General features: G+C 44.0%; 1 protein-coding gene and 1 long non-coding RNA gene across 2 annotated transcripts in view; one reads left to right on the top strand and one right to left on the bottom strand.

Moving 5' to 3' along the window:
* LOC134475259 (uncharacterized) overlaps positions 1–13303 on the bottom strand; it is a 35370-nt gene extending 22067 nt beyond the window's left edge. The window contains exon 1 of the long non-coding RNA XR_010046319.1: positions 13004–13303. This is a non-coding gene — a long non-coding RNA (uncharacterized LOC134475259). The remainder of the gene's footprint in view (positions 1–13003) is intronic.
* On the top strand, positions 12480–21185 carry Areg (amphiregulin). The gene is made up of 6 exons (XM_003479546.4): positions 12480–12585; positions 13313–13546; positions 15780–15981; positions 17084–17239; positions 19281–19386; positions 20953–21185. The coding sequence occupies exons 1-5, from the start codon at positions 12543–12545 to the stop codon at positions 19369–19371; spliced, it is 726 nt and encodes a 241-aa protein (XP_003479594.2). The 5' UTR covers positions 12480–12542; the 3' UTR covers positions 19372–19386; positions 20953–21185.
* Positions 21186–23082: the final 1897 nt, after the last annotated feature.

Here is a 23082-nt window from a genome sequence, read left to right as displayed (position 1 = left end):
TGAGACCCCTTCCTACCTCTTGCCGCCCCTCCCACACCACCTAGAGAGCATCGAAGCAGGACAGCGTGGGGCCTAAGTGACACTCGGGACAGAGAGCCCCCTGCCTGCCTGGAGGGAGCTTCCCTTCCAGGGTCGCCTTGCTCCTGTGAGCTGGGCGTGGGCTCCAGTGTCAGCAGGAGGCGGGAGGAGAAGAAAGAGGACAGAAACAGTGGGGGGGGGGGAGGAGAGGAGGGCAAGAAGGAGAGGCTGAAGAAGAAAGGGAGGGAGGGGAAGAGGGAGGAAGAGAGAGGAGGACAGGAAGAAAGGGAGGGATGTAGGGGAGAAGAAAGGGAGGAAAAACAGGACACAAGGAAGAGAACAAACACAGTAAGGATTTGGGTGCCTGGGTTTGGGCCTGATGGCTGCAGTATCTGCATGTCTTCCAGAAAGTGAGAAAAGCAGGGAAACTTCCTCTGTTACATCTTGTACCAAAATATCTGTCTCATGGTCAGAGTAGAGTCTGATTTTGTCTCTTACCATAGGAACCGTTCGCCTCCAGCACAGCTAATGACTTCTGACTTACTCTCGCTGTCCTTGACTGAACAACTTCTAATGGTGACTGTTATTTGTTGTTACTGTAAATTTTATAGGAAAAACATGATTAAATAAGCAAGATAGGAACTGGGGCATGGCATATGGGAGAGATGAATCAGGAGAAGAGATGACAGTCAAACAGTGTAAATAGGGAAGAAAGAAGCTGGGCTGACCCTGGTTTGAGCCCTCTAGGGTCATGGTCCCTACTGGGCCCGGAGCTCCAATTCCAGGGCTCGGTCTGGGGCCTGGGCTACTCCTACATGTGCAGCACAGCTCCACTGCTGTGCAGCCTCTGGGACCCCCACCCCCGGGCACCCAGACTTCCAGTGGGGCTCAGGGGCCACTGAGTGATCAGCCACTGCACAGTGGCTACTGCTGGCCCTTCTCTAACCTGTGCCTCCTCCGGTCCTCCTGCTTAGGGTGGTCAGAAACTTACATCTTTTCAGTAAGCAGATGTTGATCTAATTCATCCCACTGAGAATCTAGAATCTTTCCTTTTGATTTTCCTACCTGGATTCTCACATTGGATTCCCAAGTTTAGTTTCAAAAATTTTGATGTGAACAACACACCCATGTGGCCACTGTCCCAACCCAGGTATAAAACATCTTTATCATCCACCAATTCCCCTCACCCATCTTCCAATCACTTTCTCCTCCCTCTGCCCACAGAGCCACTATTTTCTGATTTCCCCCACTGCGGGCTCAATCTGTCTTTTCTTGGAATTCATATCACTAAGACAATGCAGTAGTTACACTTGTGTGTGTGGCTGCCTTCATTCAGTGTAATGCTCTTGGGTCCAGCTGTGTCATTGTATATATCATCCTCTTTTCTTATAAAATAGGCCACAATGTGTTCAGCTATTCTTCATTCAGGGACATTCCAGTGGTTTCTATTTGGGCACAATTATGCACGAGACAGCTGTGAGTGGCCCTGTACCTATTCTATGTTGGGTCATAAACTAGATATATATTTAATTTTTATTAAAAACTGTCAAACAGTTCTGCAAAGTACTGAAACAAAATATCTTAGAGATGGTGGAGGAGAAGAAAAAGGAAAAGGAGAAGGACAAAGAGACAGAGGAGAAGGAGAAAGAGGAGGAAGGAAGAACAAAAAGAAGAACAAAAAGGAGAAAGAGGTGCTTCATGACAGCCTCATTTTGCAGATAAGTAAACCAAAGTAGTCAAAGGTTAAGTAGCTTCTTAAAATCACCTCTGTTATAAGTAGAAAAATCAAGATCCAAACCACAGCCACACCCCAGAAGCTAGATCCTAATCAATACTTAATAATATTCATACAAAGACCTAGCTGAGCATTTCAGCAAGTGTTTCACTGTTCTGTGCTATTTTAGATAAATGTGTGCACTGTAGAAAAACAAAGAGCCCAAGGATTTAGATATTGTCTATCAAGAATCAAGATACTGCATCTTTTTTCTTGATTAATAAGCATCATCATCAACAGTGTAAGCTTCCTCTCTATAATATGGAAGAATTTCAAGAGCTGGAAGTTCCCTAGCTGGCCCAGAATTCTAAGCACACCACAGGACAGTTCACAGCTTCAGCCTTTGTATAAGAGCACCTCTTTTCGCTCCCTGCTCTCACAGACAGGAAGTTCTGGAATAAGGAACTAAGGTTCTAGTGCAAGCTACATTCTGCTCCACAGCAGGAAAAAGAAACCAGACAGCAGCGTCCACAAGGAGTTCCCAGGTTATCAGGAGCTGCTGGTAATAAACTAAGAAGATCGCACATCTCGCTCCCAAGCTGGTGGTGTCAGCCCTGGTGCTGGTGACAGGAAAGTAGACAGTGCACAAGATGGTGACTCAGGTGGCCCACATAGGTGCAGAGAGTGGCTTTTCCCTCCAGGCCACCGAGTTCCTCCTGCACCGGGCTCCTCCCAAAGCCAGGGACACGGTGGGAGAGAAACACACTGAGAACTTTGGAGGAGAAAACAGGCCACTGAGGAGTGCAATGAGTCCTCCTTTAAGTACAATCACTGGGGGACATTATCACATCTGATTAGAAATATGTCCCAAGTGATTTGGGCCGGTGATAATTGCATGAAGCTGTAGACCAGGATCTCAAGTTTTCTTTCCATTGTTAGCACTTTCTTTGCGTGATTACTTCACCTAGATGAGATTTGGTTTAAAAATTTAATAATGAAAATGGAAAACATGTGTCACATTTAAACATCCATCAAGAAATTTTCATTCTTCCCTCTGCTTTTCACTGTCTGTGTGATTAACATTTTAAATCACTGCAATAACATTTCATTTAGAATTAACTACCACTGAGAAACAAGTATAGTTGCACCTGAAAGTGTCCATAATTCATAACAGAATAGAAATAGGCTGGATTTTAAAATAACATCTAAAATCCCTAAACATGCCCCATAAGGAAAAAGACTTAAAAACTTTGGGAAAGGTCAGCAGGAAGCTCTCTGAGGTGTGGGGTCAGGCAGAGAACCACCCTAGGGCGAGGGCAGGCTGAAGAACTACTGTCCATGCTAGCTGGCCCCTCCATGCCACAGGGGGTAGGGATGGCTTCAGATATGTAGCATGTATCGGTTCACACTGCAGAGCTCAAACCCAGTGCAAGAAGCTTAGAGGATGTGATGGGGGCAGCGGACTCAGAGAGGACCCTTGGCAGGTACTGTGACCCATGAGCAGGAGCAGGCAGCCACATTGCTCTGTCCACAGGCTTAGCACTGTGCACAGATCTGCAATGCTGTACATATTGTAAAGTTTTAGCCTCCAAGTAATCAATACAAAAAGTGCAGTTGAGGCTGTCAGCATTTCAGAAGAAGGTACCATTCCTGTGTTCAGATCATCAATGGAAGGACGACAGTAGGAAACGAAGGTGAAAAAGTAAAAAATACAGAAAAAGAAAAAAATACAGTAAGTCCATGACTTGGCAACGAATTCCACTCTGGGAGAATGCGCATAAGACTGATTCATTCCTAAGTTGGACAAAGTGAGTCTCACACACCTTTGACACAAATATGCGATGCACGCTGCCTTGCACTTTCTAGAAGTCCAACCCACAGCACCATCACTTTCCCACCTGCTTCCAGACATCCTGGGCTTGGGCTGAGCACTGTACAACTGTGCCCTACCACGCCATACAGCGAGCACACAGCAGCAGCACAACTGTGACTGCACCCAGCAGACTTGAGAGCTGCTTCTGCGACTGATTTGCATCCAGGATTGCTGGTGACACAAATTTCATTAGGATCTGTGAGTGAGAAACTGGGGTGTTTGTAAGTCAGGGTTATACTCCAAAGAATGAAGCTCTCATTTCTGTTTGATATTTGAAGAAAGTCGATATTGTCTCTGGAAAGTCAGTAAGCTCAAAAGAGTCCAAAGAGGTTGCTTCACATTATAAAGGCAAATGAATAGTGAAAAATAGAATGTTTAATTAAACCTAGGTGGGAAATAGTGTTAAGTATTTCCTTACTTTTTCTTCGCAAGGGAATGACATAATGTTAAAATTAATAAATAAAGAATAAATACACCTGTAGGATGCAAAGTTATATAATGACCAAAAGGCAGAGCAAACCCCCAGAAAGTGGGGTTGTGGGCGGGAGAAACTATGGGATCGTTTCCTGCAAGTTTTACTCTTGATTTTTTTTTTTATTTACTCATGGTCAATAATTACTCTGAACATTTAACAAGAAAATGAGTGAAACATCTTGGTTTCTGTTCTGTGATTTCATCAGTTATCATATTTACCAAAAAAAAAAAAAAAAAAAAAAAAAGAAAGAATTTAAGAACAATTTTTTTTGTTTTGTTTTTTAGTCGTTGAAGTTTTTGTAAATAAAGCATTTTGAATTTGCTTCTTCCAAAGTACACTTTGGATGTTCTGAGTGCATAAGAAGTTAAAGGGAAAGCATTATACATAGCAAATACCAGCCGAAGACATCAGGACCACAATTGGAGAAAGCGTGCAAGTCTCTGTCCTGGTTACTCAGGCCACCCCAGCCCCTGGCTCATGCTATGTGACATGCCTGGGCTTTCATAAACAACATGAGCAGTCCTTATTTCCAAGATCCCTAGTGGGTTCTTTTTTTATTCTATAACTACATTTTGCCCTTTTCCTATTTCACCTATGTTGGGACAGACATCCTTTAGAATATTCTCTTTGGCTGGCACTGGGGAACTTTTTTCTTGTTTAGAATCCCATGAATTAACATCAGAAGCTCCTGGAAGTGGGCTGCAGTCCCAACCATGTGTGATCGGTTAACAGCACACATATTGGAAACTCCTGAATACATGGCAAGTCTCAGGGGCAAGGTCTCTGGTGTGACTTGTGTTTAATGAGGAGGGGACAGCAGTATCTGTGGTAGGAAATGGCCTTTCTTAAAACAGGAGGATTTCCTCCTTCACTAGGGACACTGGCTTCTTCTTTCTTTCTTTCTTTCTTTCTTTCTTTTCTTCTTCTTCTTCTTCTTCTTCTTCTTCTTCTTCTTCTTCTTCTTCTTCTTCTTCTTCTTCTTCATTTTTGGTTGGGTAATTAGTTTTGGTATCAGGGTAATTGTTTCTTTCAGGAAAAGATTTGGGAGAGTTGCTTCCTTTTCAACTCCATTTAAGAGTTTGACAAGTAATGGCATTAGATCTTCTCTAAAGTTTTTATAGAATCCACCAGTGAATCCATCAGGACCTGGACTTTTCTTTGTTGATAAGTTTTTAACTACATTTTCAACTTCACTGACTGATTCTGGGGACTTAGAACTTTTATATCTTCTTGGTTCAACTTTGGTAATTCATATGTATCTAGTAATCTGACCATTTCTTCTGTGTTTCCCATCTTATTAGAGGTCTCCAAGTCGGTATTGATGATCTTCCAAAGGTTGTATTTCTAAAAGATACATTATGATTTCAGCTTTTTCACTCCTAACTGCATGAATTTGAGTCTTTTCTTTCCTTTTACTTTTTTGTAAAGTTAGCCAAGGGTTTGCCAATTTTATTTAATCTTTCAAAGAACCAACTCTGGTTCATTTATTTTTTGTATTGTTTTCTAAGTTTCAACTACATTAATTTCTGCTATGAGCTTTAAAATTTTCTCCCTCATATAAGCTTTGGGTTTCACTTGTTCTTCTTTTTCTAGAAGCTTGAAGTTCAATTTTAGGTTGTTTATTTGAGCTTGCTCTGTTTTCCGTCTTAAGACTGCCTTCATTGCATCCCATAATTCCAATATGAACATACATACAAAAATTCTCAGTAAAATACTGGATAACAGAATACAGCAAATCATCAGGAAGATTATGAACCATGACCAAGTAGGATTCATCCCAGGTATGTAGAGATGGCTCAACATATCAAAATCAATTATCCATATTGACAGATCCAAGGACAAAAACCATACGATCATCTCAATAGATGCAGAAAAAGCATTTGATAAAGTCTAACACTCACTCACAATAAAACTTTATTAAAAATTGTAATATCTAAATCTTGTAAAAGCCACCTATGACAAACCAACAGCCAAAATGATTCTAAATAGTCAAAAAGTTTTCATTCTAAAACCAGGAACAAGACAAAGATGTCCATTATCACCACTCTTATTCAATATAATTCTGGAAGCATTAGCCAGAGAAATTAGACAAGGAAAAGAAATAAAAGGAATAAAGGCAAGAAAGGAAGAATTTAAATTATCATTATTTGAAGATGGCATGATATTCTACTAGGAGACCCCAAAAACTACATCAAAAATCCTCTAGATTTAATTACCATATTCAGTCACATAGCTGTATACAAGAGCAACACTTAAAAATCAAGAGCATTCCTGTACACAAGTAACAAACTGACTGAGAGAGAAATCAGGGAAACCATGTGTTTCATAATAGCACAAAAGAAAGAAAGAAATGAAATATTTAGGAGCCAATCTAACAAAGATAATAAAATCTCTCTACATGGAAAACTATAGTACCCCCCAAAAAGAGATCTAGAGAATATCAGAAAATAGAAAAATAGCCTTTGCTCATGAGTAGGAAGAACCAAAGCAGTAAAAATGGCCATATCCTCAACATTATTTTATAGATTTAATGCAATCCTAATCAAAATGCCATTAGCCTACCTCACGGAACTAGAGAAAACATGCCTATGATTCATTTGGAACCAGAAGAGACTTAGAATAGCAAAAACAATTCTGGGCATCAAAGGCAAGGCAGGAGGCATCACAACCCCTGACTTGAAATTATATTACAGAGCTACAGTGATAAAAACATCATGGTACTGGAAAAATAAAATAAAATAACACACATGGTATATCAACAGAACAAATTAGAAGATACAGACACAACTGAAAACACAGTCATCTTACCTTTGACAAAGGGGTCAAACATGTTTACTGGAAGAAAGATAACTTCTTTAATAAATGGTGCTGGAAAAACCAGCTTTCCCCATGATGAAGATAAAACTAGACGCATGTCTATCACCAGGCACTAAATTAAAATCAAAATAGATCAAATATTTAAATATTAAAACAGAAGCACTAAACCTGCTGAAAGAGAGACTAGATAGAACTCTTGAAGACATAGTTATAGGCAAAGACTTCATGAATAAAACTCAGACCATGAGGAAAATATTACACTGAATCAACAACCTGGATCTCATCTTATTAAAAAAAGAGCTTTTGTACAGCACAAGAAATCACCAACAGACTGAAGACAACACACAGAGTGCAAGAATATTCAGTTGTTCTTCAGCCAAAAGACTAACATTTAAAACATACAAAGAATTGAAAAAAATCAGACTTCTCAAATTTAAAGACCCAGTCCATAAATGAGCATCTGAAATAAACAGACACTTTGCAGAAAAAGACATACAAATGGCAAATAAATATATGAAAAAGTGTTCCTCACTGGTCATCCAAGAGATGCAAATTAAAGTAATACTGAGATTCCATTGCGCTCCAGAAACAGTGGCTATTATCAAGAAATCCACCAACAATAAAGGCTGGCGAAGATGTGGAGATGGAGGAACACTTTCTGCTGTTGGTGGGAGTGTAGACTGGTACAACCACTGTGAAACTCAGTGTGGAGATTGCTCAAGAAATTAGGATTTGTGGCCAGGCATTTAGCTCAGTGATATGAGTGCCTGTTCGGCATGTGTGGGGTGATGAGTTCGATCCCCAGTGCCAAAAAACAAACAAAAAAACTAGGACTAGAAGTCCCATTCAACCCAGCTATTCCCCTTCTGAGTATCTTCCCAAAAGAGTTAAAAACATCATGCCACACTGATGTAAATGTACCTTGTTTACAGAGACAGTTTATAATAGCTAAATCTTGGAAATACCCCAAATATTCATCAACAATGAATGAGTAAAAACATATATGTTTTTTTTAAATACCTTGGCGTACTATTCAGCCATAAAAGGATAAATGAGATATTTATAGCTAAATGGACGCAACTTGAGCCCATATTCTTAAGTGAAATAAATGGGACACACATATAAGTATTACATTGTTTCTCTAGTGTGAGAAAATGAGACTGTAAATAAGAACCAAAATACATAACAGCTATTACGCAATAGGAAGGAACTGCTCAAAAGGAAAGGGGAACTGGTGGGAAAGCAGGAAAGGAAAGGAAAAAATGAGGATAGAAAGGATAAAATGGAAGCAAAGCTTTGTAAATAAGGAGGTGAGGAAAGGCTGGAGGGAGAGGAAAGGAATAGGAAAAAAGAACTGAGCTATCTCATGCACAGCTACAAGTACAGCTATGATGGATGTGATCACTATGGATAACTAAATGGTACCAATAAGCTTGAGTAACAACGTCAGATGACGTCAGAGGGCAGCACTGCAGCTGGCCCGGCTTGGCCCGTTGTCTGTTTACGTGGCCCGTGACAAAGAGGAGAGCTGATGGAAGAAGAAGAGTTTATTTTTACAAGGATGAGCCATTGGGTCTGTCTCAAGGGTTAGGTCTACTTCCTGCTGTCTCTGGAAGGCTGCTGACCACTCTGCAGCAGTGCCGCCTGGTCCTGATTGTATGAGGACTTCACAGCATATTCTTCATGGCTCCTGGGGCACCAGCATCCTCCACCCCTTGCTCCTCTTGACCTGATCTACAAGATCACCCCATCATAGCTAATGCATTCAAGTTACTTTCTCATTCGCATCCATTTCTGCATGGTGAAATGCCTTTCACAGATTTTCCTGTTCATTTTGACATCCCGAATGCCTGGTCACAATAGGTGCTGAGTGAACAAATCCTGGCAGATGCACGAGTGAGTGACGGGTGGGCTCAAAACTCTGCTGTGGTAGGTTTTAGATGGTAAAGCTGATTGTGAGGAACAGCTTAGCAAACTGACCCAGAGTAAGGTGCAAACCCGATGACTGACTCAGCACTTTACAGTGAGAACCATGACTCGACCTACATGCAAGAATCGATCCAGCCTGCACTGTCCATGGCAAACCAGAAAAGACAAACGCTAACCGGAGCATTGCAGTGGTACAGACTGGGTGACAGGGATGTGTTTGCCATGTGTCAGCTGTCAGCTTCCCCGAATCAGGAAGACCCTTCTCAGAGACAGGTGCCGGGTCCCCTCAGCCCTCCCAACTCCTTTCGTATTGTCCATCTGTCCTGAAGTTCTACAGTCAGCATCTCGTAGGCCTAGGAGTAGTAAGTTTGATCTCTTTATTATTTTTAAGTATCTGTTCTGCCTTAATAGTTATTATAAACCCAGAGGTTAATTTATTTCTGAGTTTACTTGTTCTAATGGTGCCATGGTGGTTTAACGTAACAACCTATTCATTTTCTCTGTAAGAACACTTAAAGAGCACTTACTGGGTGCCAGGTACTGGCTATTACATCTTACAGAGATTGAGCATGTGGACTTATGCTCTGCACTGGAATCGTGTCTCTGGAGGAAAAAGTGAGACCTCCAGCATGTTCGATGTTCTCCTCTGTTAAGAGGAGATGAAAATTGTTACCATACAGGGTTTTATGACGATCCTAAAATCTACAAACTATTTAGAGCTTACATCTTCAGTAAATGTCATCTAAGACATACAAGAGTGCTGACAAGTTAAAGGGCCTCTTTTTAACCCGAGAAACCTTTCTTCTACAAAGAAAAAGTTGACTTAAATGACTAGCTTCAAAATTACCAGTGGACTGCAGATTGTGTGTTCATATAGGAAACGGTAGATTTCTCTGGAACTTCTGTACCCCTGACTAGACTATGACCTTGTTCTCAAATGCATGTGATGCATAAATGAACTGCCTGGAAGATCTGTTTGTATAAATGTTGTGATTTGTAGATCACATGTATTTAGTTTCTGTTGTATCAAATCGCCCACTGCTTTCAGACCACCTGCCGGACTGGCTAAGGCCAAGCCCAAGTACAGCATCCGATCTTTCCTGTGTATCAAGGTGCCCAGCACCAAGTACAGCAGTTCACTTAAAGCCTTCTTCTTCTGCCTCTTCTCCTTCCCCTTCTCCTCCTCCTACTTCTCTTTTCCCTTCCTTTTCTTCCTCCTCCTTCTCCTTCCTACCAGTCATTCAGTTCTTCCAAGTGTTTACAATAAAGTAACTACCCCAATGAATGAAAGATAAACATGGTGTGCTAGCATCTGCCATCAGGTTAGGCGGCCACAGGAATGGAAACAATCACTCCTTGAATTTGAAAAGACAAACAATTTCTAATGCAAAGAGCATACTTTCAGGTATACAAGATGTGAGCCCTTTGGGACATAGAAGAAAACAGGAAGAATGCAGATGTTAATAAATAGCTAAATTTAGTCACAGTGTAAACGTGTAAAACCTCATGGTGTGGGTCACAAACAATTTTTAATTGTCAATTTAAAAATAAAATGAGGGCTAGGGGTTTAGCTCAGTGGCGTAAGTGCCTGCCTGGCAAGTGTGAGGTCATGAGTTCAATCCCTGGTACCAAAAGATAAACAAATAAATAAAATGAACTTGAAAAGTAGAAAACAGAAACAGCAAAGGTAACACACAAATGAAACCCATGAAAACAGACAGGTGCAGTAGCATGGGTCACCTTCTGAGCTCCACAGAAAACCTCACCCTCACCGCTGAAGTACGTGGCAAATCTCTGAATCCTCTGAGTCACAGGGGCTTCCTCTGCTACCAACAATGCCAGAGCAGTCCTAACTTCCCCCAGAGTGGGCAGTACCATCATCCCAGCCTGTCCTGCTCTGGGTCTAAGCCTTGTGTCAGGCAAAACTTCAAGGGGATTCTCATCTTCCAGTGAAGATTTCCCTGCTTTCTGTGAGCAAAAGTAAATAGCAGTGATTTCCGTTCACTCTGAACGCTTCCTCCCCAGTGTGTGATAATTATTCCTGTATGTTATGTGTCCCAGGCCACTGAGTCCCTGACAAACAGGGAACTGGTCATCATTCAACTCCCCCTCAGTACCTGTCCCTGTCCCCTGTGAGTAAAGCAGGTGGCCAGCACAAAACACACCTTCAACAAGGCTGACAGGAAGATGCCCACTTGACTCCCATTTGTCCCATGCTTTTCACAGTCTGAAGTTATCCAGCCTATGAACTGTGGCACACAGAGGAAGAGCAAGCTGTGAAAGGGCTCCTTGGCACTGGGGCACATACACCGTGGCCCACATTCCTCAACGGGCTGCTTTGCTGGCCCAGGTGGGGCAGAGATAGGTTATCTGCCAGTTCAGGAGACCTCAGAGAGAGCGCAACGAGACTAACGTCTCTTCTGGAAACCAAGGAAAAGCCACTATTAAAGTCAGTCACCTCAGGGAGCCTCTGCCTCCCCCCGTTTTATCTCCTGCCTGTGATCAGGGCCCTCCCCGTGCTCATTGGGCCTCCCCTGCCCCTTTCACCCTGGGGCCTGAGACACAGGGGCCCTGACCTGCCATCACTGATTGCCCCAGTTGCCCCTGAGCTACCAGGTAAGATTTCTCCTTTAGCATCAGCAGGGTCCTTCCCAGAAATCCTCTTCTCAAAGAGCAATTTGGTCTCAAGAGGGGGCCAAGGGACTTTGAGTCACACCTGCCCAACATCTGCCATCACCATGGTCTCCATCTCTTCTCCCTAGTGTTTGAACCACCCTCTCTGCTCCTGCAGAGTGAGGAGCTGGTACTATCCAGCAGGACTACTGCATGCCATGGTGTAGGTAACACTTTAAACATGTCATTTGGAGACAGAGAACAGGCCCTGTGTGTCAGAGAGAAAACAGGGAAGGCTGAAAATCTGACCTTGGAAAGGGCTTGTCTATCCATGGACAGATGAACAAATTGGGTTATTTACACACAATGGGACATTACTCTACCATAAAGAAAGATAAACTTCAGACCACAGCACTATGCGGAACAAATCAGACACAAGCATAAGTGTTGAATGGTGTCTGTTATATGAGAAACCAATTTAACAAGCAGAATAAAAGACGATTGGAAACAGGGAGACAGATCTCACATGGTAAGGGGACCAAGAGCTGGAGGGGGGAGAGGGGAAGGCAATGGAAAAAGAATTAAGAGGTGTGACGTCCATGTCTCACCCCCGCTGAGGGAAATGTGGTCACCTTGTGCCACACGTGTTGACTAATAAAAGGAAAACGTTAGAAGAAAGGAGATCCAGCTCCCCATAGGTGAGGAGGAACTCGGCCCTTCGGGATGGAAGCACTGTGTCCCCATCTGATGGGCTGGCCACAGCCAACCATGCCTAGGTTTGCTTGGTGTTTTCTAAACTTAATTTCAGTTTTTGTCAGTACCCGCTGGCAGTGCTGCCTGCCTTCCCTCCCACTGGCCGATTTCTGTCCCCATCCCAGCCTGGGTCTCAGCTGGCGTCCTCAGCGGGGGGCCTCCCGCCCAGCCAGCCAAGCCGCGAGTGGGCGCAGTGTCCACGTCACGGGGAGGCCCCGTCCCGCCCCATGCCTGTCCCCACCCCGTCCCGCCCTATAAAGCGCAGGTGCGGGGCAGAGAGGCCACTGAGCAAACTCCTCCCGGACAGGGCGACAGGGACCAGGGGACCAGGGACAGGGGATCGGGAATCCATGACACCCGCGCTGCTGCTGCTGCTGTTGATCCTCGGCTCAGGTGAGCACCGCTCCCGGGGAAGGAGGCCACAGGGCACAGGACCAGGCAGGGGTCCGGTGTCTGGAGGGCCCGGTGCCACTCGTGCCTCCTCCGCTGGTTCGGATCTGCAGTCCTGAGCTCCTGCGCCGGGTGCCCGCCTGTGCCGGAGCCCTCCCTGTCTGCTTCTGGGGGGTCACCTCCCAGGACATCCCAGGGGCCCGGCGAGGGGAGAACAGCCCCCTCCGAGGCCGCTCGATGGAGACTTAAAAAATAAAGCGGGGTCCTGAACTCAGGTGGCAAACGGTCACCTGGGGCTGGAATTTCTTCCATGGAGTTACAGTAAGGAGGGGAAAAGGACGGGGCAGCTCCTAGCCGGGGTGCCCTTCTGTCCTATGTCCCTTCAGATAGATGAGCCCGGGGCAGGGGAGGTTTCAGCTACCTGGTGCCTCTTACAGCCGAGCAGCCAGCGCCCTGCGCAGCCCTCCGGGATGGCCCGGGATGCCGGGTCCATTCGCTCCGCTTCCCTGGCCGGCTGGTGCTGTAGAACTGCGCGTAGACTGTGGGCGGAACCCCGGATCTGAGCGGCACTGTCACCTGAGCCGCTGAGCTTCCTCCTGGAGGACTGCGGAGCGACTCTCCCGGGTGACGGGCAGCGAGCAGCAGCACCGGCCCGCTCCGGACACAGCCGTTCCTGGGCAGCTGCCTGGTGGGAGGCGCCCTTCACTTGCTGTCCCTTCCTTCTCTGCAGGCTGTTATGTCGCTGGGCTGGATCACAATGACACTGACTCTGGGAAAGGTGGGCTTCGATCGTCTAGGGACGGTAGCGACAACGGTGGCTTCGAGGTCACCACCAGCACTGAGGTTGCTGCGAGTGCCACGCCTTCTACCAGCGAGCCGTCCTCCAGGGCTGAGGAGGACTACTCAGAAGAGGATGACACTGAACTGGCAACGCTGGGCTACATCGTAGATGAGTCTGTCAGAGGTGAGCAGGGCCCAGCGGGGCTCAGAGCAGTGAGAGGGGGTCTGTAGGGCCAAGGCCAGGCTTGGAAGAAAGGCTCCCCAGAGCTTCTCACGCAGGAACGCTACACACTCCTAGGTAAACTGAGTCAGAGAAGTCGTGTATGGACACATCCCACATGCCCACTGCCTAACCAGCATGTTTATGTTTAACCCTAACCCTCACAATTTTGTGAAGTAGGAACTGTGTGCCCATTTGTGAGATGCAATTACTGACATCTGTGAAAGATTGTCCTGGCCAAGGTCACAGAGGTAGCAAGCAGCTGAGCCAGAACTGGAGCCCAAGCTGACCTTTCCACTCCTCCACCTGCCCCCTTGACAGTCAACTATTCCTGTGTGTTGATTCTCAGGGCGTGTCTCCCCTCCTCCATCGGCACCACCCTTCTGCAAATAAAGGGCCCAGAAGGAGAGAGGACAGGACAGGAAGAAGTAGTCTTTTTCCTTTTAACTAGTAGGTGTTGAGAAAGTGCTGAGAACCACAGTAACACCTGCTGGAAATGCTCAGGACAAAAGTGTGCATCATCTTAACATTGTTGGAATCCTGGCTTTAACCCCAATCCTGATCATCAGCTAAAAAGTAGTGATTCATGGCCCCCTCCACATTTTTGTTGGCTGACTTTTTAAAAAATCTCTTTGCTTAGAAAGAAGTACCTGCATCACTCTGGGGTATAATGGGAAAAGGAGGCTGAAGCAAATCAGAGCCAATTGTGCTGGCAGCATCTGTCCTCCAGGCAGGGGAAGATGTCACAGCACCTGACTCTGCCTGTGTGGGGCTCTTGATAGGAGAGGGACTGTGGGCCCCTCGGGGGCAGCGGCTGAGGTCAGTGGCAGGTGGCAAAGCTTCCTGTACCCTGCACGGTCATGCTTCCAAGCTGGGCACTTTGTGCTCTGGGAGGTTTATTATTGGTGGAACCAATAGCTAATGCTCAAAACTGTCTTGTGTTATAAACTAGCTTGAAACCATTGGCCAAGCCCTTCTGAAAGGCTGCTCATTTAGGGGCCCGTGGATGTAAAGCGATTTCTGTTGTAACTCCTTGGTGTGTGTGTGACTCTGAGATTCATAGTCGATCTGATAAAGTGCAGAAAACCTCATGTAAAATGTTTCTTTTAGAGGACTCATTCTAACTTGCACTTTTTACCTAAAATCTCCTATAGAAATTGCATAAGCACCCACTCAAATGACTATTAATTTGACTTTTGTTAATGATAGTCTAATACTCTGCTAAAAGATTTGTCATTTTCTTAGTCATGGAGTTTCTGTATTTGATGACCTTGCTAATCTCCACCTCATTTCTAATGTTTCCTGTTGAGTGGGTGCTGGGTGACCTTATGATTAATGGTATTTTCTCTTTTTCCTGGGCTCTGTTTGCTAAATACTTGATGATATAAACCTTTTAAGGGATTACATGTAATAAAATGTACTGCACTAGATGGAAACCTCCCCTCTCCATGTTTAGTGTATGAGTAAACCAGGCCTGGCATAACCAGAAGGCTGAATAACATTTCTGAAGATTCAATAATTTAGAAAAATTTTTGCAGGCATGAAACACAAAATCAGTCTATTTGCTATTTGCAAATAGATTGAACACAGAATGAACTCTTGTCGACTATCATTTAATTAGAATCTGTTGTAATCTGGGAGCTGGAAGAATTGATTAAAGTCTCCTTTTCATTTTTTTCCACCTTCCCTCAAGTAATGCCCATCAATTCCTGAGTGGGGTAGTGGGCGAGGCACAAGGTCACTGCAGGTGTACAAGACCAAACGATACTGCCCATGGCCACCATAATCAATGGCATCAGGAAACCACGGGGTTTTCCAGGCATGGTGGTACACTCTTGTAATCCCAGCACTTGGGAGGCTGAGGCAGGAGGATCACTGCAAGTTTGAGGCCAGCTTGGGCTACAAAGTGTGTAGAATTCAAGACCAGCTTGAATTGCATCGTGAGACCTTTACTCAAAAAATACTCCCTCACAAAGGCTAAAATATTTGTGTAAGCAATTGAAAGACCTAAGGTGTCCAGGTTGTTCAGTGCTGTGTAGCACAGCCACTCTCTGCTCGCTTCCTGGGTGTGCACTGTGGGGACAGTTAACTGCCCATCTCCAGGGCTCCACATGCTGGGGTTTCCTTGTCTCCTGCCTCCCACATCCTACTCCTCATGCCAGTAAAGTGGTTAATAAACCCATCTTCCATTTTTCAGTTGAACAGGTAGTGAAACCTAAGAAAAACAAGACACAAGGCGAGAAGACTTCAGATAAACCCAAAAGAAAGAAAAAGGGAAACAAAAATGGAAAAAACAGAAGAAACAAGAAGAAGAAAAATCCATGCATGGCAGAGTTTCAAAACTTCTGCATTCACGGGGAGTGCAAATACCTGGAGAACATGGACAAAGTGACTTGCCAGTAAGTTCTTACGGCTCTGTGTAATCCTGTGTCTCCTGCGCCACATCAGAAACTCTGCACCATAGAAAACCATGGGTTTGTTTAATGTATACACCAAGGGCCAGCCACCAAGGTGGTGTATCCCTGCAGGCCCAGCGCTTGGAAGGCTGAAGCAGGAGGATCACTCTGAGTTCCAGGCCAGCCTGCACTGTATAGTGAACTCAAGGCCAGTCTGAACCACACAGTGGGACCCTCACCACCAACAACAACAAACAAACAACCAAACACCCCCCCCCCCCAAGAGTCAGCAAATGTCTTCTTAAAGGATCGGGTTGCAAACATCGTAAACATTAGGCTTTGTGGGTCACAAGGTCACATATGTGCTTACAGGACCAATTAAAAATCTTGTAATCTGAATAAGCACTTTCAAATAACAATAAGCAATATATTAATGAGTGTTAATTTCCTATTTTTTGAAATTCTGTACCGTTTTTGTCCTTTTTTGTTTTCAAGTTTTTTTTTTTTTTTTTTTTTTTTTTAAAAAGGAGCCATTGAAAAATACAAAAACTATTCCTCGCTTACATTTAAAATCAAGCAAAAGGCAATTGGCCTGTTTCTAGTGTAGCTATAGTTTGCTGACGCCCAGGATAAACACCACTTTACTTTTTTTTTTTGAATCGGTATGGGGGATTGAACTCATGACCGCCTGCTTGCAAGGCAGGTTCTTATGCCGCTGAGCTAAATCCCCAGCCCTAAACACCACTTTAAAAAATGTGGTTTTTTAAACCTCTTTTTAAAAAAGGATCTCATAATCCTTCATGCTGTGCTGCCTTCTCCAAAGCATCAATCCTGGAGATGAAGGGATGGTATAAATGTGTAACAGGTCATCCAGTGTAGAGGTGGCCACTAAAGATTGGTGAGGTGTGCCTTCTTGGAATACCACACCCAGACCAATGCTGAGAGATCTTTAGCTAGAACAGGATTATTCTGGAATACGGATTATCTAGTGTGACATTATTTTTTAAATGTTGGAATTCAATGGCTGTTTTTGACCTAGAAAGTAAACTTGAAATGCACAAAATGTATTTGGTGGTTTTAATTTTGAAGCACGGGTTATTTGCAGATGTGACCAGGATTACTTTGGAGAAAGGTGCGGAGAGAAATCCATGAAGACTCACAAGATTGCTGGCCACGACCTGTCAAAAATCGCACTGGTGGCCATTGCTGCTTTTCTCTCTGCCTCCAGCCTCACAGCCATCGCAGTGGTGATCACAGTCCAGTAAGTGTGCCCTGAGCTAAACCCCCAAGGGAAGTCCTGCCACATTCTAATACCGAATTTTCCCAGAGTTGGTTTTTGGGTGGTACATTTTGAATATCACTTTTTTTTTTTTTTAATTGGTACCGGTAATCGAACTCACAACCGCCTGCTTGCAAGGCAGGTGCTTATGCCACTGAGCTAAATCCCCAGCCCCTGGTGCATGATTTTGAAACAGAATATTTTCAAAATTTATTTGACTTTGGCCACCACTGAAACTTAATATGTAAGGTTTTTTTTTTCTTTTGCATTGGTTTATTTTTTAAATTTTGGTATCAGGAATCAATCTCACCACCCTGTGCTTGCAGGCAGGTGCTGTGCCACTGAGCTATATTCCCAGCCTTCTATTTTTCATGACTAAAATTTTTAAATTTAAAAATTGGGAGTGTTATTTTATTCCTTTTTTCTACCAGTGGTTTTTTTTCTCTCCGAAAGGTCTGCTATCTGTCTTTGAATATTTTAAACCTCAGCAGGTCTCCAGAAACTAAGGGCTAATTCACAACAGGTTCATAGCACTGAACACAGAGATTTGGCATAAAAATCCCAGAGAATTTTCAATCAGCAGCCACGGCTCTCCATGCTCACTTTACAGAGCAACCGTCTGAGTTAGGAACTTCATAGCATGATGCTTGCATGCAGCTTAGGCCTGTTTTGTTATTATCAATCAAGTAACATGGGAACCTATTAAAAAGCAAAACCACACATTTCTTCTGCATGGTGTGCTGCAGACAGCGAGTACAGCTCTGTGACTATTTGCACCTTGGCAGTTTCTGCCTGTGTTGGGAACAGCATGCCACTTACTCACCTCCTGCTAGTCAATATGGGCACTGGGCCATGCCAGGCAGTGGGCAGGCTCAGTGCCTGAAGGTGGCATTGTCTACCTGACAGTAGCCACTTCGTGAGGGGAGCTGGGGGAGGCTTGAGTGGCTCTGAGATGACTCATGTGCCAGCCCTCAGGCTTGGGAAAAGCAGTGGACTCTCATTCTAATTCTTGGTCTTGGTAAATTACTTTAACAACCGGATTGTGTATATGATCTAAGACTATGACTTCAGGAAAGAAGGGGTTATCTTCTGACATGGTTTACTGTTAAGTTCAGATCAGCTAGTGCAAAGATGACACATAAAATTATTTTAGCATGCACATAAAGTTTGATGTGCAGCTTGAATCTGTTTTGCATGCCCTACAGTTTACGCTGGTCTTCTATTCCTCAGGTCAGGTGAGGCAAATGTATTTAGGAAAGACACAGGGAAAAAATATTATTTGACATAGAAGGACAGAAGAAAAATTGCTAGTTAAGGATGACGCTTTGCATAGTTAAACTTCTAATTATTCAGCTTGCTCCATTTAATAACCCTTTGGAGAAAACATGGCAAGACTGGTGCTCCTCAAATGAAGCCACAAGTTTCTCTTGTCCTCTCAAATCCTCCTCACGTATGATACAAAAGCTAAACCTAAGCCACAGCTGTTATTTTCTTATAACTAAAGATATTTTTGTTAGATGGCCGACAAAGTTTGTATGATTTTAATGATAACATTTAGTAGTTTGACTAAGGAAACTAAACCTAAAATTGCTCACACAACACCAAGAGCTTTTTAAACCACTTAGTTTTTAAAAAAAGCAATAAACTAAACTAGATGGAAACATTTATATTTATAGGCAAGTGAAATGTAATTTGTTTTATAAGCCACTTTTAAAAAATTCTGATCACTTAGATTCTCTTGCATCATACTGTGCCACAGCCTGCTTCTCCTGTGCCCAGAACATAAGTATGTCCTGTGCTTTCTCAGACTTTGCACCTTGGAGACACAGTTCGAGCTCATTTCTCTGGAAATCTGTTTATTTAAAGGCAATGCTGGTAATACTTCAGAGCTGGGTTAGGGCTCGGGTTGAGTAGGAGGTACAGCGCTTATCTATAGGAATCAGGAGAAGAAAATTCTGCTACTTGTGAAAAGCCTGATCAACACCCAGATACAGAGAACTGAAATAACACTTGTTCTCCCAAGGCTTCGGAAGCGATACTTCAGGGAATATGAAGGAGAAGAAGAACGGAAGAAACTTCGACAAGAAAATGGCACTACACATGGCATGGCATAACTGAGAATGACACAGGTTTGACTTTCAAAAGACATCTTTAAAACCTATTTTGTGGTACTAAGACTATACCATGATCATTGTAAGATGAGGAATGTGTTTGTAGTGACAGAGTCACCAGGAGCCACAGCCAAAGTTTCCTGCTCTGGATGTTGAGCATGGGCTCGGTATTAACTCACTATGTTGGTGAGAGGTGTTGCTTGTTCTCAGGGAACTAATGCTCAGTATAGAGGCAAAGAAATAGAGTCAGGATACAAGGGGAAGTAAAGTGAGTTCACCCTATGGAGATGACCCGAGTTAGGTGCATGTTGAAAGAGAAGTCTGTGAGGGCAAGCTGAATTCACATGCTGCCGACTGTGGTCAGGGTGTGGCCATCACAGGTGACCAAGGGGAAACTATAGGCTAGAGGATCCTTTAGGGACCAGGAGTGGTAAGGAGAGAAGCACAAACTTGAGAGCGACCTGGGAAGAATATATACTTTTATTTTTTGTAAAGAGAGACAGCTGCAGAGTTGGAAGTACAACTCAGTAGTAGAAGAACGGAAGAATCTCAAAGCTTAGCATGCATGAGGTCCTGGGTTCAACTCTCAACCCTAAATAGAGAAATGAATGAATTAATAAGTAACTATGAAGACAGATATTTTGTTGATGGTGAAAGTCAGGAACTCATGAAGAGAGCTTGCAGAGGAGGAGGGAGGGAGGAAATCATGACACATTTAGGGCTGGTTAGAGGAAAGAACTGTATTTCCTCAGACATTCAGGAAAGATGAGGCCACCTTCTTAAGCCCTGCATTTCCCTGGACTCTGTGGGTTAAGAGTTACCCAAGGTGCTTGTCACACATGCACATTTTTATGCTGGAACCTCAGTCTGCTGGCTGAGAATTTCCTTTGTGAGGACTCTTGAGGTCCTAGTGGTGGAAAACTATGACAGTGAGCAGTGCTTATGAGCTGTGATGTGTTCTGGGACTGTTACAGATATAATCTCAAAGCTCAGGAAATACTGTTGATACCAGTGTCACACTCAGGATTGACTACATCAACCTTTTTTTGGGTTTTGTTTTGCTTTGTTCTGGCTTAACTTTCAGAAGTTAAGACCACTAACTTAAGTCAGGGTGGATTTTTGGTGTTGTTATTATTTAGTGTCCTCCTGGGATATGCTGTGCTGGCACACAGTGGCTGCCTATTAACTGGAAGAGGCTATTATTATGCCCTTGGTACTAATTATCCTAAATTAACTGTATATCATAAAACATGAAGCTGCCTAGCCTCTGTTTTTAATTATGTCCACTCTGTAGATTTGATTAGGAAAACTGTTTTTCATCACAGTTGTTGCTGTTTTTTAAAAGCAGAACTTAATGCAAGTGGTGTGAACATTTGCAGTTTTTCTGCCTAGGTAAGCAAATAACCTAAGGAGAAATGAAAGAGAGATTTAACTCAAAGCTGTCGTTTGTCTCTGAAGAGCTCTTCTCATTTTTTCATAAGAAATCCTAGGAAAAAATTGGCAGAAATTCGAGTCCTGGTTATTCTTTGAAGTTTTCTTATCTGTGCTGGGGTCTAGCTCACCTGTAACACTCTCTCCTAACAGGACATCAGATCGGAAGCCTCCCCCTTCTCAGAGTAAACCATGAGCTGGTCTCCTTTCGGTGAAGAAAAGGGAAACTTCTGGTGGCCACGTCACTTTTTATTAGAAGTGTTTTTTCTGTACATAAAGAGATGTGTGGAGATAAAGAGTATTTTTTCAAGTTGTAAATAATTTATTTAATATTTAATGGAAGTGTATTTATTTTACCACTCATTAAACTTTTTTAATGAAACAGACTTAGAGTTTGAATATTAGTTTTCTTTTTTTTTTTTTTTTTTTTTTTTTTTTTTGTCTTTTTTCCTTTTTATCAGTACCAGGGATTGAACTCAGGACTGCCTGCTTGCAAGGCAGGCGCTTATGCCGCTGAGCTAAATCCCCAGCCCCTGAATATTAGTTTTGAGACTGCAATAATCTGTATTTTTTCCCTAGTACTTGGTTGATCATTTAAAAGGGATTTCCTCTGTCTTTGTCTCTCTGTTTCTCTTTCTCACTGTTTTTATGTTGAATTTAAAACATCAAAGGGAACCTTCTCTTAATGAGAAAATTAGAGGCACTTTTCCTCCCCACGAACACTAGGGATTTTTATAATACTTCCAAGCTGACCTTTCATATTCTGTGCAGAGCCAGTACCATGTCCTGGTGCCATCTGTGTCACAGGTGGCCCAGTGTCAGGAAAGAGAGTAGAGCCCCCGCTTATGCAATGAGGTGACACACAGATGAGAGTGGCTTGAGGACTATGAAAGTGACATTCTCAGAGAACCACAGTGCTTTCCTTGAGACTTCTTTTCCTCGTGTCATGTACTTGTGAGGCATCTAACACCTTCTCTCCTCTGCTTCCTGCTCTTCTCTCCCAGGATTTTAAACAAATGCATGTGCCTCCTGTGGTACCCTTTTCCAAGGACAATAGGGCTAGGAGGTGACCTGGAGTCTGGTGCCTTTGTGACTAACCAAGCTGTGCAAATGTAAAACAAAGCAACATTTACACTGATGGGGGGAGGCTATTGCAAGGAGGACACCACCAAGCATAAGCTCCGCATGGTCTCACACTCTTAGGATAAGCCCCTCACCTGTCCCTGCCCAGCAGGAGCCCAGCCACAGGTTTCCCAGCCCAGCAGCCTCCCCCAAGGAGCTCTATCCCCTGAGCAGCCACACTCCCCACCCCCCAGGCTCTGACTTCCACAACCTGAAGCAAGCTGTGGGCATCCATACCTCTGATCTCTCCACAGCCAGTGTGGAGGACCTGTGGTTTTCCCTCTTCAGCACGGTAAGCTGCACTCTCACTCAGAGTGCCTGCAGCAGATGGCACAAGTGCAGTCAGTGCTAGGGATACAGGACAGAAACGCTAGGCTCAGAGACACCTCGACCTGCTCAGCAGGAAGTGCTGTCCCTCGAAGGTGTAAGCTACCAGCTAAGGGGACTCGAGATCCATGGGGGTCCAGACCCCCCTCCACCAATGAAACACAGGGTTGCCTGTGAGGAGTGAACAGGAGCAAGAGAGATAAGATTCTTATAGGCTTAAGCAAAATTAGGAAGTCACCAAACCACATGAGCTGAAAGGGAAAACCGAGAAACTAGCTCAGTGCTGTCGAGGATAAGAGTGGTGTCAGCAGAGAAGCTGGGTACTGAAGGACAAGTGAACAATTCCAGCCAGTTCACGGGTCAGGAACTCCGGAAGAGTTCCAGATAGATCTTCAGGACACCTTGTTGGGGGAGAGAAGTGAGCCAGGACTAAAGGCCTGATGGTTCCAAACTATTCCAAGAGAAAGATGAATACCTGATGCTGATAACAGAACCTGGAGGTGGAGTTCAAGTCTAACTAGCCATTAAAAACACAAGATCAAGGTGACTTACTGTAAAAACAAGGCTGAGGATAAAGCAAAGTGCAAGAGTCACCCTAGGATGACCGCAGGGCCTTCGCCTCATTAGCCAGGTGGCTGGGATCTCAGGATTCAGTGGGGCGGCATCCCTGGGAGTGGCTCGAGTATTCTAGGAAGGAAGTGTGGCTTTTCATTTATTTTCTGACTCAAGAGTGGCCCTTATTTGTTTTAGAAAGTTATCTTCTCTAATTTGCCCCAGATTCATGAGAAAACAATACCAACCTGGCCATGCGCTGGCAGAGCCAGCCAGCCTCAG

The sequence above is a fragment of the Cavia porcellus genome, unplaced genomic scaffold, assembly GCF_034190915.1.
Source record: "Cavia porcellus strain 051 isolate PalLab524CR breed Dunkin Hartley unplaced genomic scaffold, mCavPor4.1 scaffold_2, whole genome shotgun sequence".
NCBI classification, from domain to species: domain Eukaryota; kingdom Metazoa; phylum Chordata; class Mammalia; order Rodentia; family Caviidae; genus Cavia; species Cavia porcellus.
The sequence above is the reverse complement of the archived record's forward strand: the minus strand, read 5'-3'. Positions and strand labels throughout refer to the sequence as shown.

Coding starts and splice junctions, on each gene's coding strand:
- Areg (XM_003479546.4), top strand. CDS start 12,543: ATGACACCCGCGCTGCTGCTGCTGCTGTTGATCCTCGGCTCAG. Junction 12,586..13,312: donor GCTGTTGATCCTCGGCTCAG/GTGAGCACCGCT, acceptor CCTTCTCTGCAG/GCTGTTATGTCGCTGGGCTG. Junction 13,547..15,779: donor CGTAGATGAGTCTGTCAGAG/GTGAGCAGGGCC, acceptor TCCATTTTTCAG/TTGAACAGGTAGTGAAACCT.